At 48.6% G+C, this 15184-nt stretch overlaps 1 protein-coding gene across 7 annotated transcripts; it reads left to right on the forward strand.

Annotated features, from left to right (window-relative positions):
- The first annotated feature begins 1103 nt into the window (after positions 1-1103).
- LOC123052805 (deoxyuridine 5'-triphosphate nucleotidohydrolase) lies at positions 1104-4222 on the forward strand. 7 transcript variants are annotated; one of them, XM_044476143.1, is made up of 5 exons: positions 1104-1611; positions 2686-2744; positions 3143-3227; positions 3653-3743; positions 3869-4222. In XM_044476143.1, the coding sequence occupies exons 1-5, from the start codon at positions 1258-1260 to the stop codon at positions 4063-4065; spliced, it is 786 nt and encodes a 261-aa protein (XP_044332078.1). In that variant the 5' UTR covers positions 1104-1257; the 3' UTR covers positions 4066-4222. The 7 variants fall into 7 exon arrangements, 3 of the variants coding, with proteins under 3 accessions (XP_044332078.1, XP_044332077.1, XP_044332079.1); XM_044476142.1 differs by having other exon boundaries at positions 1106-1611; positions 3650-3743; XR_006425082.1 differs by having other exon boundaries at positions 1107-2041; positions 3067-3227; positions 3650-3743; positions 3869-3939.
- The last annotated feature ends 10962 nt before the right edge of the window (positions 4223-15184 follow it).

Raw genomic sequence — 15184 nt, forward strand, 5'->3', positions numbered from 1 at the left:
TCTTGAATCCAATCGATGGATCTTCTACGTAGAGGCAGCGGTCTCTCGATGGAGTATAACCGAATGGATGATCAAAGCTCTATCTCTAAAATTAGCTAATCCTTTGCTAACCCTAGAAAGATGGAGGAGAAGGAGCATAAATAGTCTAGGGGCGAAGGGGAACATGGGCCTCAACCCTTTCACTGTGCGCAGACAGGAGGAGCCGGACGTCCGGGCCTTCACGAGGAGCTGGATGTCCGGGCAGGGGGCCGGATGTCCGGGCTGGCGTGGCCGATTTGGTGCAGCTCGGTGAAGGAAGGCCGGATTTTCGGGCTAGGCGCCGGATGTCCGGGGTCGTTGGGCCGGATATCCGAGGCCAGGCCGGATATCCGGGCCCTGTAGCATTGCGGCTGCTGGGCTGCTGCTGTGTGGGCATCTTCAGGGGCCGGATGTCCGGGGCCATGGCCGGATGTCCGGGACCTGGAAGTTGCTCTCGGTTCTTTCCGCGTTCCTCTTCACCCTTGTACTTTGGGACTTGTCCGTCTTCACGTGCATCCTCAAAGGGGGCCTTCTTGGTACCTAATCATGCACAACATTTCGGACTTACGTAGTAGCCATGTCTCGAGTGGGTCATATGGAATATCACTAAGGAGAGATGTCACCTCGGTCTCGAGAGCTCTAGCTCGTCCTCGTGTCATCGGTCCTTTTGGAACTTGGTGAGAAAATGGTAGGTCCATGGGGATGACCGTAGGATGCTCTACATTAATACATGCCGGACAACCCAAGTGTTCCGGAGCAGTAGCGAACTATCATGGTTCAGTGGAAGCACTAGGAGACAGTACTAGGAAAATGCTCACGCTACTGGTAATTACCAGTAGCGTCTGTTTTGAAGCCCACGCTGCTACTGGTATAAAGCGCGCTACTAGTACGACTTAGCAGCAGCGTGGGTTTCCAGAGGGCACGCTATTGATAAGTTAGCCACACTACACCATCCTATCAAAAAATATTAGCACCGCGGGTTTTAGACCCACACTACTACTGAATGGATGGTTGTAGCACCTGTCATACACCCTGCGCTACCGCTAGCCTAATCCCACGCCGGACCACACCCCCGATCCATTCCCACAGCCCACCAACCGTCCCAGTCTACTCCCACACCCCACCCACCCCCGATCCAGATCCTCTGATCCACCTCGTCTCCTCTCCTCTATCGGCCTCACTTCCACCTCCTCTCCTCTCCTCTGCCGCCAGGATCCCCTCCCCGTTCTTCTCTGATTGATGTCGTCCCCGTCTCTTCCCCTCTCCGATCCATGGCGGGATCCTCTGCCGTGTACACGTTCTGCAGGCCGCACGCGCGCGCAGCCTTCCTCCACCACCCGGCCGACCAGGCCCATCGCGTCGACCAGCCCGGGCTGCTCCCCGCCACGGCGGGGTGGCGCGGTGACCCCGAGGGCGAGCCTAGTGGCGGCGCGGACGGCGATGGAGGAGGCGGTGTACGAGGTGGTGCTGCGGCAGGCCGCGCTGGTGGAGGATCTGCAGGGGCGCGGGGCGGCACGGGAGGCTGAGGCGGGCAGGCGTCGGTGGCGGGATGAGCAGCTGGAGCAGAAGGGCAATGTCGAGCTCGGCATACAGGTAGTAGAATTTTGCCATGGAATAATTAATGATCCCTCAGAAATATGGAAAACATGTAGTGGGATTGGTGATGAATTACCATTGTATTTAGTCAATATCATGCAATCGGGGATGTCAGCAAGGGAGACGTTGTTTCATATGGGCAGCACAACAGCCACAACGGTGTTGCCGTTCTCCACCATGACTCTGTTCTGTTCCTCACGTGTACATCGCTAGCACATGGACGATGTTTGGCTGCAACCCCTACTATGGCTAGCATAAGAGAATATCCAGAAACAATCAATCACACAAATAAGATGAGAGTGTATCAGGCATGTCCTCTTGATTGCACATTGGCGTCTGCCTGCAGAAGCTGCTTTTGCGCTGACGGGATTGGGGTCGTGATGGTACCTTCAATTTGGAATCTTGTTGTAGCAGGAGAGCGGAGCAGGTTAGTAACTTCACCAGTTCCCCGGCTCACGTGCATTCTGGTCCATAAATTTTTAGGGTAGTACAGAATGGAAAAGTGTGTACAAGTTGGTGTACAAACTTCATTTTCTTTTGAAGCATATGAATTAATTGATTGCTGAACTTTGTAGTTAAGAAATTGCTAGCTCTCTCCCTGCAAAAGAAAAGGAAGTAGCTAGCTCTACGCTAAGCGTGTATTGAGATCTTCCGACAATGCTAGGCTTTCGAGGTTTCCTCTTTAAATTAAGGGTGCAATTCTTGCTTCTGATCATTACAATTACTTACCGTAATTTCTTTTTCAACCAGCAAAATGTAGGGAAAATCCCTACGGTAGTTTTCAATTTATCATAAACTAGTGGGTACATAAAAAAGGAGCAAAGGCTCAGTTAGGTTACATTAGGAGCCATGAAAATTAACTAAAAAGGTAAAAACGGAGGAGAGGGTCCAGTGAGTAGCTGGGTCCCTAGCAACCAAAAGAAAAAAGAGCAAAACAGAGACCAATTACTTACTGTTAATTGTCTTATCTTGTGTTGTACGTCATGCAATTTTCTGTTCAGCTAACTGCTTGACCAGTATTAATTATTTAGTAGGCTATATTAGTAATTTGATTTTTCTTGTTTTGTGCAGTTTGGAGAAATTCATGGTTATTTACCGTTTCGAGTTAGATTTATTCCATTTGAAATGAGGTACGTACTAACCTTCTTCTTGGCTGTATCATATATCTTTGTTGTTTTGGTCAAACTAGCATAAACTTTTAATGTTGATGTGTTTCCGCCCAACTCATACAGTAAACCATGATACTTACTTGATTTGCATTGGTTTAACTTTCGAGGACAGACGTTTCCCTTTCACACTAGTAGCGATTGATTTGCTCCATCCAGGGAGGCCTGCATTATGCAAAATGTCTATATCAGCTAGAGAAGTAGTGGCAATCAGTAAATATTTATATTTATCTGTGGTTAATCCTTCCTTATTTAAAATATTTATTCGTTAAATGTTGGCGGGCAGGGCATATATACTTGATTGGGTATACGGAATCTCAATTTTGGCGCACATGATCTTACTAGCTTCTAAATCCGCTCAGCTGTACTGATGATGGTGTGTTTGCTACTCACACATTTTATCCAAAGGATCCTTGTGTCAAAGCGGTGGCCAGTTCTAGGTTGCTGGTATGTATTTTCACACCATATGTATGCTTGTGCTTACCTCCATATGTATGCTTGTGCTTACCCCCATCCTCCTCGGCACATTCAGTCAAAATTTGACCAAATACTGAAGATGGTGAACTTGTGGGTGCTACGTGCCATGCATCTTGGCCAATCTCAGGGAAATAATCAGTAAAGGCAGCAGTGTTTAGTTGTCCGCCACAGAGATTCGTCGGCGATATTAATTAGTATATCTCGGCCCATTGTTCTTGCTAATGAAGACTGTTACCAACATTAATTATCCTTTCCTGTGTCTCAAAACTATCAACCTGACTCATAGAATGATTTTTTTCTTTAGGATTCATGTTTTTTCTTTTTATTATACATTACAATGAGTTCATTGTATTCAGTTTCTTTACAAGTTCATGCAACTGAGCTATTTGTAGAAGGAGGGGAGCTGGCCTTCTTCACGTCTCGGGGCAGTGTCTTCCTTGGATTCAACAAGGAGGGGACCCGGCCTTCTCACGCCTCGTGCAACAAGTATGGACAAGCCTCTGGTTGTTACTATTGATTCATGTGCATGTGCTAAAAAGAAAGAAAATACTCTACTGGATTTGAACGAGGACGCGAACTAATAAGTGTTTACTTCCCCGACGTGGGCGCAGGGGTGATTGACGCGGACTATCACAACGAGCTATGTGCCGTGCTCTTCAACCACTCGGAGGCGGACTTCACCGTGAAGCTTGGAGACTGCATCGCGCAGATGATCGTCCAGGTGATTGCGACGCCAGAGGTCACCGAGGTGGAGGGCCTCAATGCCACTGCCCGGAGGGAGGGAGGGTTCGTGTCCAACGGCGTTTGAACTCCGAGCCTTGGTAGATACATCTAGAGAAGTTGTCTGGTTGTTTGCGTCTGATGTTAAATGGGATCTCGTGATCCCTTGGAGTTGAGATGTTCAATGTTGCAGCCATGAACGCTGGAAGTGCTAAACTGGTTCTGTGACCTTAGTTTATTTTGCATTGGATGTGTCTTGATTTCCATCCATGAATATTGCATCTGAATTTTATTTTATTTTTAATTCCAAATTAGTTAGCTGTAACGTGGGGTGGAAATGGAGCGCTACTATTACATACAATAGTAGTAGCATAGGTGGAAAATGGAGCGGTGCTAGTACTTAGGATAGTAGTAGCGTAGGTGGAAAATGAGCGCTACTAGTACTTAGATAGCTGTAGGGCAGGTGGAAAATGAGCGCTACTAGTACTTAGATAGCTGTAGGGCGGGGAAAAACGCGCTATTGCTAAAATTTAGCTGTAGCGTCGTAGCAGTAGTGCGGGAACCCACGCTACTGGTATGTAAAAAATCTACACTACTGCTAGTGTTTTCCCTAGTAGTGAGACATTTCCCCATAAGGAAGGCTATCAAGAATAAACAACTAGGTGTCGGATCCCACACATACCAATGCATTTCAAACATACACACAATATGCACGATATGTGTAGATACAACATGGCATCACAACATAACTCTACAAACTCAAGTATTTATTTAGAAGGCTCTGAAGAGCCATACATAACATGATATTACAAACAGGGGTCACATGACCCATCATTCAAAGCATACAAGTAACGGAGGCATAACATGTCTTAGTGCAGACAACTACAAATGAAAAGGGCTGAGAAGCCTGACTATCTACAAGACCCTCCCAAGGGTACAAGATCGAAGCTAAGGGAACAACCTACTTGTCGAAGTCCATGCGAAACTACTAGTGAGAGCGAGGTCTCCTATGCAAAAACATAAATTAAGCAAACGTGAGTACAAAGGTACTCATCAAGACTTACATCAGATTCTATCATACATGCATTAGTATCAAGAGGGGTATTGTGGGGTTTGGGTGCAGCAAGCCAGCTTTGACTCAGTGGCTATCATGTTCTACGACTATGAGTAACTTCTTTGAGATGAGAAAGCGCACACGAGTCCACTAATCACCACATCAATACACTGTTATGGATTCTATCCCGTCTCCCTATGAGAAGGCCATCCATAGCACTCACACTTGACTTGAGCATTTTAGAGTATCCACTTCAAATTGTCTATGTACCATATAAGTATCCTAGTAGTCCATATCCGAGGACGCGACTATTCGAATAGTTCATGTTAACCCTGCAGGGGTGTACTTCTTCACACACGCTCTCGCCACTTACCGCCATGTACACGTCATGTATCACCCCAACCTTCAAGCGGAAGCATGGCGAGGGTGTCAGCCACGACCTGACTAACCACACAAGACTCTACTACAGGTTTATCGCCTATCTGAGGTCGAACCCGCAAGGGAAGTCCGGCCGAAGTTTTCATCACGGTCCCAAATGATGTGAGCAGGGTTCCCAAGCCCACCATCTGATTGCCACTTGGTACATCATGCCACTGTGCCTAGTCTGTCCCAAGTCCACCCTGCCGGGTGCCACTTGGTAGAAAAATAGCACTACCTACAAACACCAAAAACTAGTTGCAACTCTTAGACAGAGATCAAGGCAGTTAATAGGACAAGAGGGGTCGAGTTACCGGAACCCAATGTGTGGTAGTAGCTAGTCTTGGACAACATACACATAACTCAGTTCTTAAGGATGGTCCCAATGAGACAACCCACCATGTACTCCTACATGGCCTCTCACTGCTACCATTACCAAATCGTGTTCACACACTTAACTCTCATCATGGGAACATGTCATAGCACTCCAATCCATTCCCAATGAATTGGACCTGGCACAACTCTAAGCAATAGTAGGCATGGCACGGTAGGAACAACAACATGGCTCAATTAACTCCTACACATGCTAGTGGGTTTCAACTATTTACTATGGCAATGACAGGTCATGCAGAGGAATGGGTTCAACTACCGCGGCATAAAGTAGCAGTTGAATCGTTGTTGTCCTGAAGCAATAAAAGAGAGCAGGAGCAAGATAGTGGGTTGTACCGGAATACTCAAAGGGGGTTTGCTTTCCTGTAATATTAGTAGGGGGAACTGCTCCTTAGACAGGTACTCTGGAACGGTCTTCGCAGCAGGACCAATCAAGAAGGATGGTGCCGACAATCAATACAAAAACAAATGCCACCATATTATGCATGATCATGATATGTCAAGAATGATATGTGTTGCACTAGTGCATCCAGCAACAATTTAAATGAAGTCCATATGATCCAAGGGTTCATATGGAAACTCCATATTAAGCATTTAAAATGCCATTATCATGTTTTCACTTATACAGTAGGTACAAGTTGCTTTGTCATGCATGAAAATGGTACAGATGGATAGATTGAATTTTTCTAATAATTTTTCATATATAAATTATTTCAATCTGAGCTATGGTTGATTTTCTATGATTTTTTTAAGTTTTGCTAATTTTCTGGAATTTCCTGAGTAATTTTAAATCCAGAAAATGAATTACTGCGTCAGCACTGCGTCAGCAGGTCAACAACGCAGACCAGGTCAAACCTGACGTGTGGGTCCACACGTCAGTGACACATGGTTTAAACAGGGGGTAATTTAGCCTAACTAAAAGATTAGGGCGCCAGGGCCCACTATTAGCGTCAGGGGTTTAATTGAACGGTGATTAGCCCTAAGCTAATCACCTGACAGGCAGGACCCACGGGTCGATGGTACGGGCGGCGGCTCATCGATGGCGACCACTGGTCGCGGCGGAGTCTGCGCTGGAGGCCACGGGAGCGGCGGTTGGGAGCACCGGGGCGTAGCCCGGGCTCGGCCGCACCCAGGGAAGGAGGTGGGTGGCCGCGGGGTGACCGGAGCTCGCCAGAACAGAGCTCGCGGCGGTGGTGGCTGGAGTACGGCCAAGGCTCGGCGGTTGCTATGGGCCGTGGGGAGGCTAGCTGAGGGGCTTTGCGGTACCCTCGTGGCACGAGGAAGACGATGACGCGCTCGGGAGGAGTTGGTTCGAGCTCAAGCCCCGTCGGCGACATGGCCGGCGGCGGGGAGCTTCGGCTCCGGTGGTTGGCACGACTATGGCACGAGAGAGACCGCGATGAGGAAGGGGAAAGCTGCAGCGCTCATAGCAATGTCGTGGGGGTGCTCAAAGGCTCTGGGGAGACGTCGGAGGCGACGGGCGATCACCGGCGATCTCTTGCGGCCAAGGTTGAAGATGTCAATGGTGACAGCGATGCAGGGCGTCCGGCATCGCGTGGCTTGACGGAGAGGACGAGGGAGACGCGGCGATGCTCGTGGATGCATTGGAGAGGCGAGGTTGTGGCGGTGGGCGTGGCAACAGCGAGCGGCGGCGACAGGCGCGTTCAGTCCGGGCGAAAGAGAGAGAGAGAAAGAGCAGAGGAGGGAGGATAGGGACGAGGGAGAGCGAGAGGGGTCTGGGGTGCGTCTCAGCAACGTCCAGAGAGACCGGGGCTTCGTGGGGGAGGGGCAGGCAGGCAGGTGGCGTGGCGCCCATGCGCTCGTGCGACGAGCGCGTTCCCCTCGTCCTCCTCCGCCAGGAGGACGGCGACTGGCATGAGCTGTGAACTGGGCCACCTGCTGGGCCGCCAAGCAGGTAAGTCCAGGTTAGCCCTTTTTATTATTTCTTTCTGTTATCTTTTCTGTAATTTGTTCCTGATTTAGTAAAAATACTAAATCAATTTATTTACTTCTAATAATTTTTGTAGGGACTAGGTGGATTATTCCAAAGCCCCTCACCAAATATCAGAATTGTTGGACATATATTAAATGTATAACAAATACAAATCCAATGCAAATAAGTATTGGATTAAGTCAAATGCCTAAAACAAATATTTATGTGCTCTTAAAAATATTGGTTTGAATTTTACCTCTGGCCAATATTTTCAGAGAAAAACAGGAACATTTTCTTGGACCTATTTGAAGCATTTTTTATCTTGATCATTCCCAAAAATGATTCCCGAGGCTTTCACATATCCCCATTTCGAATTCATTTGAAATTTAAACATGATGCAACACCTGTAGCTAGCATACCAGAACTAGGGATGTGACAACTCGCCCCCACTCGAAAGATTCTTGTCCGGAGATTCAGGAGTCAGCGGAAAAAGAGCAGGGTACTCAAGTCGAAGACGATCTTCTCGCTCCCAAGTAGCTTCTTTCTCAGAATGATGAGACCACTGAACCTTGAGAAACTTGATGTTCTAACATCGAGTGACACGCTCTGCTTGATCAAGAATGCGAAAAGGGTACTCTCGATATGTGAGGTTATCTTGGAGATCAAGCCTTTCATGGTCTACTCCACAGATGGGTTCCTTGAAGCAACGCCTGAGTTGAGAGACGTGGAAGACATCATGAACTCAAGAAAGATGTTGGGGTAGTTCCAACTGGTAGGCAACCTCTCCTCGTTTAGCGAGAATTCAAAAAGGACCAATGTAACGATGACCCAATTTGCCCTTGATACCGAATCGATGGGTACCCATTAAAGGGGTAACCTGAAGGTAGGCCTTGTCGCAAACTTAATAAGCCACTTCCTTATGACGGTGGTCATACTAGCTCTTTTAACGAGACTGGGATGTTTTCAAATTCTCACGAATAATGCGAACTTGCTCTTCTGCTTCCTGAATCAAGTCTGGTCCAAAGAATTGTCTTTCACCGGTTTTGGACCAGTTCAAAGGTGTTCGACATCTTCGTCAATAAAGAATCTCAAAAGGAGCTTTCTTGATACTAGATTGGTAGCTATTGTTATAAGCAAACTCGACGAAGGGAAGACACTTCTCCCAATCCATACCGAAGGAGATAACGCAAGCTCTAAGCATGTCTTCGAGAATCTGGTTGACCCTTTCCACCTGACCACTCGACTGATGGTGGAAAGCGGCACTAAAGGAAAGATGGGTTCCCATGGTAGTCTGGAAACTCTCCCAAAGATGAGAAGTGAAAAGACTACCACGGTCTGAATTGATCTCTAATGGAAAACCGTGTAGCGACACTATTCGAGAAATATATAAGTTAGCAAGCAGACTAGCAGTGATACTCTCTCGAACAGGTAGGAAGTGAGCCACTTTGGAAAGACGATCAATGATTACGAAGATAGCATTATTCCCTCTCTTGGTCCTGGGAAAGCCGGTGATGAAATCCATACCAATTTTTCCCATTTCCACTCAGGAAAAGCTAAAGGCTGAATAGTGCCAAGAGTCCTTTGATGTTCTGCCTTAACGTGATGAAAAACGTCACAGTTATCGATGAACTCGGCGATTTCTCTCTTCATCCTAGTCCACTAGAACCTCTGGCGTAGGTCCTGATACATCTTAGTACTACCGGGATGAATCGTGAGAGGAGATTCATGAGCCTCCTTAAGGATCAACTCTCGAAGATGTTGCTTCTTAGGAACCATCAGACTGTTCTCAAAGAAAACAACACCTCGATGATCTATAGAGAAACTACCATCAACTCCCTGCTTAATGTTTCTCTTGATCCGGGTAATCCTCGTATCATGCTTCTGGGCTTCTATGATATGATCCTCAAGAGTAGGTTTCGCCACCAATGTAGAAAGGAATCCTTGAGGAGCAATGTGAAGATTAAGCTTACAGAATTCCTCATGGAGAAAGTGGTTGGCCCTGTTGCAACATGAGATTGTTGCAATAGGACTTACGACTTAGTGCATCAGCCATGACATTGGCTTTGCCTAGAGTGTAAGTAATCCCTAAGTCATAATCTTTTATTAGCTCTACCAATGTCTCTGCCTGAGATTCAGATCCGGTTGGGTGAAGATATACTTAAGACTCATGTGATCGGTGTAAATCTCACAACCTTTACCAAGAAGGTAATGCCGCCATATCTTAAGTGCATAGACTACGGCTGCAAGCTCTAGATCATGTGTAGGATAATTCTCCTCGTGTGGATGCAACTGTCGAGATGCATAAGCAATCACATGACGATCCTGCATAAGAATGCAACCTAGTCCCTGTCGTGAGGCATCACAATAGATAACAAAGTCCTTAGTGAAATCTGGTGGCACAAGTATGGGCACAGAAGTCAGGCGTCTTTTCAGTTCCTAAAAACTGTGCTCACACTGTGGGGACCACTCAAACTATTTATCTTTCTTGAGAAGTTTCGTTAGAGGTTTGGCCACTTTAGAGAAGTTTTCAACGAAGCGGGGACAATAACTGGCTAGACCAAGGAAACTCCTAACTTGCTTAACCCATTCAGGTGGAGTCCAATCAAGAACGGCCTAAACTCTCTCAGGGTTGATAGCAATGCCCTTACCACAGATCACGTGGACTAGGTAGGTCACTTCTAGCAACCAAAATTCACACTTGGAGAACTTGGCATAAAGGCAGTGCTCTTTGAGTTTTTCTAACACAAGTCTAAGATGTTTGGCATGCTCTTCCTCGTTCTTCAAGTAAATAAGAATATCATCAAGGTAAAACACGACGAACTTATCTAAGTACTCCATGAAGATCGAGTTCATCAAGCGGGAGAATGTGGCTGGAGCATTGGTTAGACCGAAGGACATGACGGTGTACTCATACTGGCCATAACGAGTGACAAAAGCCGTCTTAGGAATGTCCCCGTTTCTGATCTTGATTTGGTGGTAGCCTAACCTCAAATCCATCTTGGAAAAGACTGAGGCTGGAGCGAGTTGATCATACAGGTCGTTCATCCTGGATAGCGGATACTTGTTCTTTATAATGACCAAATTAACGGGACGATAGTCTACAACCATCCGATTCGTACCATACTTCTTCTTGACGAAGAGGACGGGACAAGCCCAAGGAGAAGAACTAGGACGGATGAAACCCTTTTGCAAGGACACATCCAGTTGTTTCTTGAGCTCAGCTAGTTCTAAGGGTGCCATCTTGTAAGGTCTCCTAGAAATTTGGGTGGTTCCTGGGATAAGATCTATAACAAACTCTACATCTCTATCAGGTGGAATGCCTGCAGTTCCTCTGGAAAGACATCCGGAAAGTCACGGACTACCAAAATATCTTCAAGGTCTGGGAGAGGGCTAGCATTAAGAGAATAGAGTTGACGTTTTGCAACTCTAGTGGAGACAGTGACTATCTTTCCGGATGGGTGTGTAAGCTGAACAGACCTGGTGTAACAATCAATCTTGGCATAATGAGCTTTCATCCAGTCCATACCTAAGATGATGTTAATATCTATAAACTTGAGGGCTATAAGTGATGCAAGGAATACAAGTCTGTCAACAAGTATTTAATTACCATGGCTTACACTAGAAGTTTGTGTCGGTGCAACAAACCCTAGGTCTGTTGCCCAGACTGTGCACATGCACGATGGCAAGATCGCAGCACCGAGATCAGATTGGAGCGCAAGGGATCAGTTCTACAAAGGACCAACATGCAGCACAAGAGGACCAAGACTAGCCAGAGAAGCAAGATACTGCTAAGGAAGAAACCTCCCTTGACGGGCAGGCGAGCCAGGCAAGGATGGGGTCACCCCCGGAAGCAAGCCTTTGGATCATCCCGGCAGGCCTGCCAGGGCTTACGGAGGCAGCACCACCTCATCACGACGCACGTCGTCGATCGGTGTGGTATCTTTTGTCGGTGCAACGAACGCTGGGTCCATTGCCCAGACTTTGCATAGGAACGAGAGCAAGATCGCAACACCGAGGTCAGATTGGAGCGCAAGGGATCAGTTCTTCAAAGGACCAATGTGCAGCACAAGAGGACCAAGACTAGCCAGAGAAGCAATATATTGCTAAGGAAGAAACCTCCCTTGCCGGGCAGGCGAGCCTGGCAAGGAGTTACCCCCAGAAGCAAGCCTTTGGGTCGTCCCGGCAGGCCTACCGGGGCCTACGGAGGCAGCACCACCTCATCACGACGCACATCGTCGATCAGTGCGGTGTCAAGCTCCAAAGTGACTAAGTGGCAGCTATTTGCCACATGGCAGCCACATCCTATAGAAAATGCCTCAAAGTGGCACCCGTCCTACGACATGTCAAGCAAGCACGCGCGAAGATGGCAAAACAGCCCGGCAGGGCCTGCCGGGCAAGCTGTGATGTGACATTGAGCGGCGCATTTAATGCGCTCTGTTAGCCTGCAGAGTTAGGTATGATAGCACTATTTGCTATCGAATTAGTGCATAATGACTGATATGCCACTATGGTGACCCCTTTATCTATAAAAGGGGGCCCAAGACAACCGTTGAAAGGGTTGGCTAATCCACCCCCTCACACACTCATATGCGCGTAGCTGTTCTCGCCCCGAGGCAACCCTGCCGGGCAAGCGTGTTGCGCTCACCACCATTTTTCCACCATGAATCCACCAAAGCAAGAGTAGGGTTTTACGCCCCGAACCTGGGTAAAGACTGCCCGTGTGATCTGTGTCGTGCTGTTCTATGCTCCTCTGCTCTTTGTGCAACATGCCATCCCCCCGTCAAACCAGAAAGGGACTCTTGGTCCCATAGGTGGCCGTGGTTTCCCATGACATCATTGGCGCGCCAAGTTGGGGGATCACTTGCGCGAACCTAAAAGCATGAGCAGCGCGTCATCTTCATCAGCATCTTCATCATCGACGACTCCATCGACTATGGCGCCCAAGAAGAAGCCCGGTGTTGCTGCTCACCCATCCACCTCGAAGGCTCCGCCGCCCGCGGCCACCAATGACGCGGGGGATGCGGAGACGCACGAGGATGTGGGTGTTGCAGGGGGGGGGGGTGCGGTCAGCGCAGGCGGCATTTTCACCACCTCCCCCGCGGCTGAAGCGGGAGCGGGAGGCATCGGAGGAGAGCAGCATCAGCAACACCCCAGTGGTCATGCTCCATGAGGTACGAATTAAGGGGTTATACCGTCTATACCTCTTCCCCTCACTGAAGGGCACAGTCACAGTGGTGGCACCCGGTCTAGGGCGAATCGCCGCCCTCCGGCTGCCCCGGTCATGGGCGCGACCGCACCACACGCGCCTCTCATGGAGCGGGTTGACCCAGCCACTGTGCCCGATGGTGACACTGGCCCTGAAGCGGCTACACCGCACCACCATGCCTTCCAAGTGGCCGGCTCGCAACAGTGAGGGCGTCATGCCGCCACTACCGGCACCTTCAGGAGTCGGGCGACGGTACAATCTACATCATCATCATCGCCAATGCCAAGCACCGCTACGGATGCCATGGCGCGGGCCCAGCTGCTATTGAGGTTCCCACCGGTGGCTGATTAGATGGATGAATGGAGAGCCACCATTCAGAGTCTGATTGGCTTCGCCGAGGCTGGGGGCTCACAGCGAGCTAGCCCGTCGCGACCTTCCCAAGCGACGACGACGGCTCGCGCTGCTGGCCGTACGGAAGGGGCCACCCCCACTGTGCAGTCCCCACCACGGCAACTAGCGGGGGCGCTGCAGAATCAAGAACCCGACGACGTCTCGATGGCCTCCTCCGACCCTCGAGCACGTACAGGCCAACGGCGAGCCCCAGAGGACAAGCGGAGGGGAGGCGCGCGCCTCGTCATCAAGCAACGCCGCGATGACCACCGTCAGACCAATCGGTGTGATGGACCCGACGTTGACGAGCCTGCGCTCGATGACAATGGGTGCCTGCCTTTCGAGGTTGGGTGCCCCGCCTTCACTCGTGAGCTGTGGCAAGTCCGTTGGCCATCCGCTCGCATGTTCAAGCCAGAGATACCTGAGAAGTATTGTCGTGGATTTGTCATGGCAGATGTCTTAGTGTGAGGACTTAGTCGTGAGGCCAACACATCTATGTGATAGCTTGAGAGGGGTTGATCAGGATGAGAGACACGAGGCAGATTAACACACAAGACAAGGGTTTAGACAGCTTCGTGCCTCGGGAAACATCATCCGGTAATAGCCCTACATGTTGTTTGTGGCAAGGTCTCATTATACTCATGAGGGAGTTGCTGTATAAGCTGGCTCTCCTCTAGTTGTATCTAGCCTTAGAGATTATCTCCCCTCTTGGGGTGCCCTGCCCCTCCTTATATAAGTTGGAGGGGCGGGTTACATGTGGAATCCCAATAGGATTAGGACTAGTCTATCTTCTAATACAAGCCGGATACAAGTCCGGGTCTTGATTCATTGTAAGGGAAATATTCCTCATGATATTGAGAGCAGTAGCCGGATATTGAGAGCTTCAAAGCTTTGTGAGAGACAAATTTCCCTTGAGCCGGATTTTAAACCGGAATCCTTCATTTTAAGCCGAAAATTTTCTGACGGCCCTTAAATTGTCACCAATGGGGCAGTAGCCTGTGGGGCCAGGTTATTTTTCCCTCCAATGACCCAGAGTTCTTGAATTCACTGAAACCGGCCAATTCTGTCGAGTCCTATCATTATAGCCCCCGAGTCTCAAGACGACTCAGAGTTGGCTTGAGATTCTTCATACTTGACCGTGATATAAACCGGTATGAGTCATTCAACAGCTAAGTGATATAATAGTCCCTTTTGCAGTAGACAACTTGTCCTGCATTGGAGAACTCGCAAGCTAGAGTAATTGCCCTTTTAAAGAAAGCGATATGTAATAAAAAATATACCGGATGGATTTCACCTGATATGTCAGGCCAGAAATTATCCACCGATGAGTGGATGATCACCAAGCTGAAATCAACCACGTCCGAGTCGGCCGCGGGAGCAGATAGATGAGCCGGCCGTGGCATTGTAAGCTAGCGCGGATGGGCGAGGCAGTCACAGGCGCGGTAAGCCGCGTGGACGGGCGAATCAACCACGTCATATTGATGTAAATTGGGCCATGAAAATGGTGGTTTGCACATATATTCGTCGAGCATCATGGCACAGTCATATGCCAGCGCATGATAATGGTGGCGCGAGCTATACATCCATGATACGACCATCGCTCTTGCACTAAACAATTGTCCTGCATAAACAATATTGCAGACCAAGGCAAAGATAAACTGTTCTTTGACAAAAACAACATGTGCTAATAAAACAAACTTGGACGAGTATCACCTGACTTTGTTCAGTCGACCGATGATCCATAAATAGCTCCCGTAGATAACTTTTCAACCCAATTTGTTGAATAGTCATTTGATCCTTATATGCACACTAAGGCT

The sequence above is a fragment of the Triticum aestivum genome, chromosome 2D (assembly GCF_018294505.1).
Source record: "Triticum aestivum cultivar Chinese Spring chromosome 2D, IWGSC CS RefSeq v2.1, whole genome shotgun sequence".
In the NCBI taxonomy this organism is placed as follows: Eukaryota; Viridiplantae; Streptophyta; class Magnoliopsida; order Poales; family Poaceae; genus Triticum; species Triticum aestivum.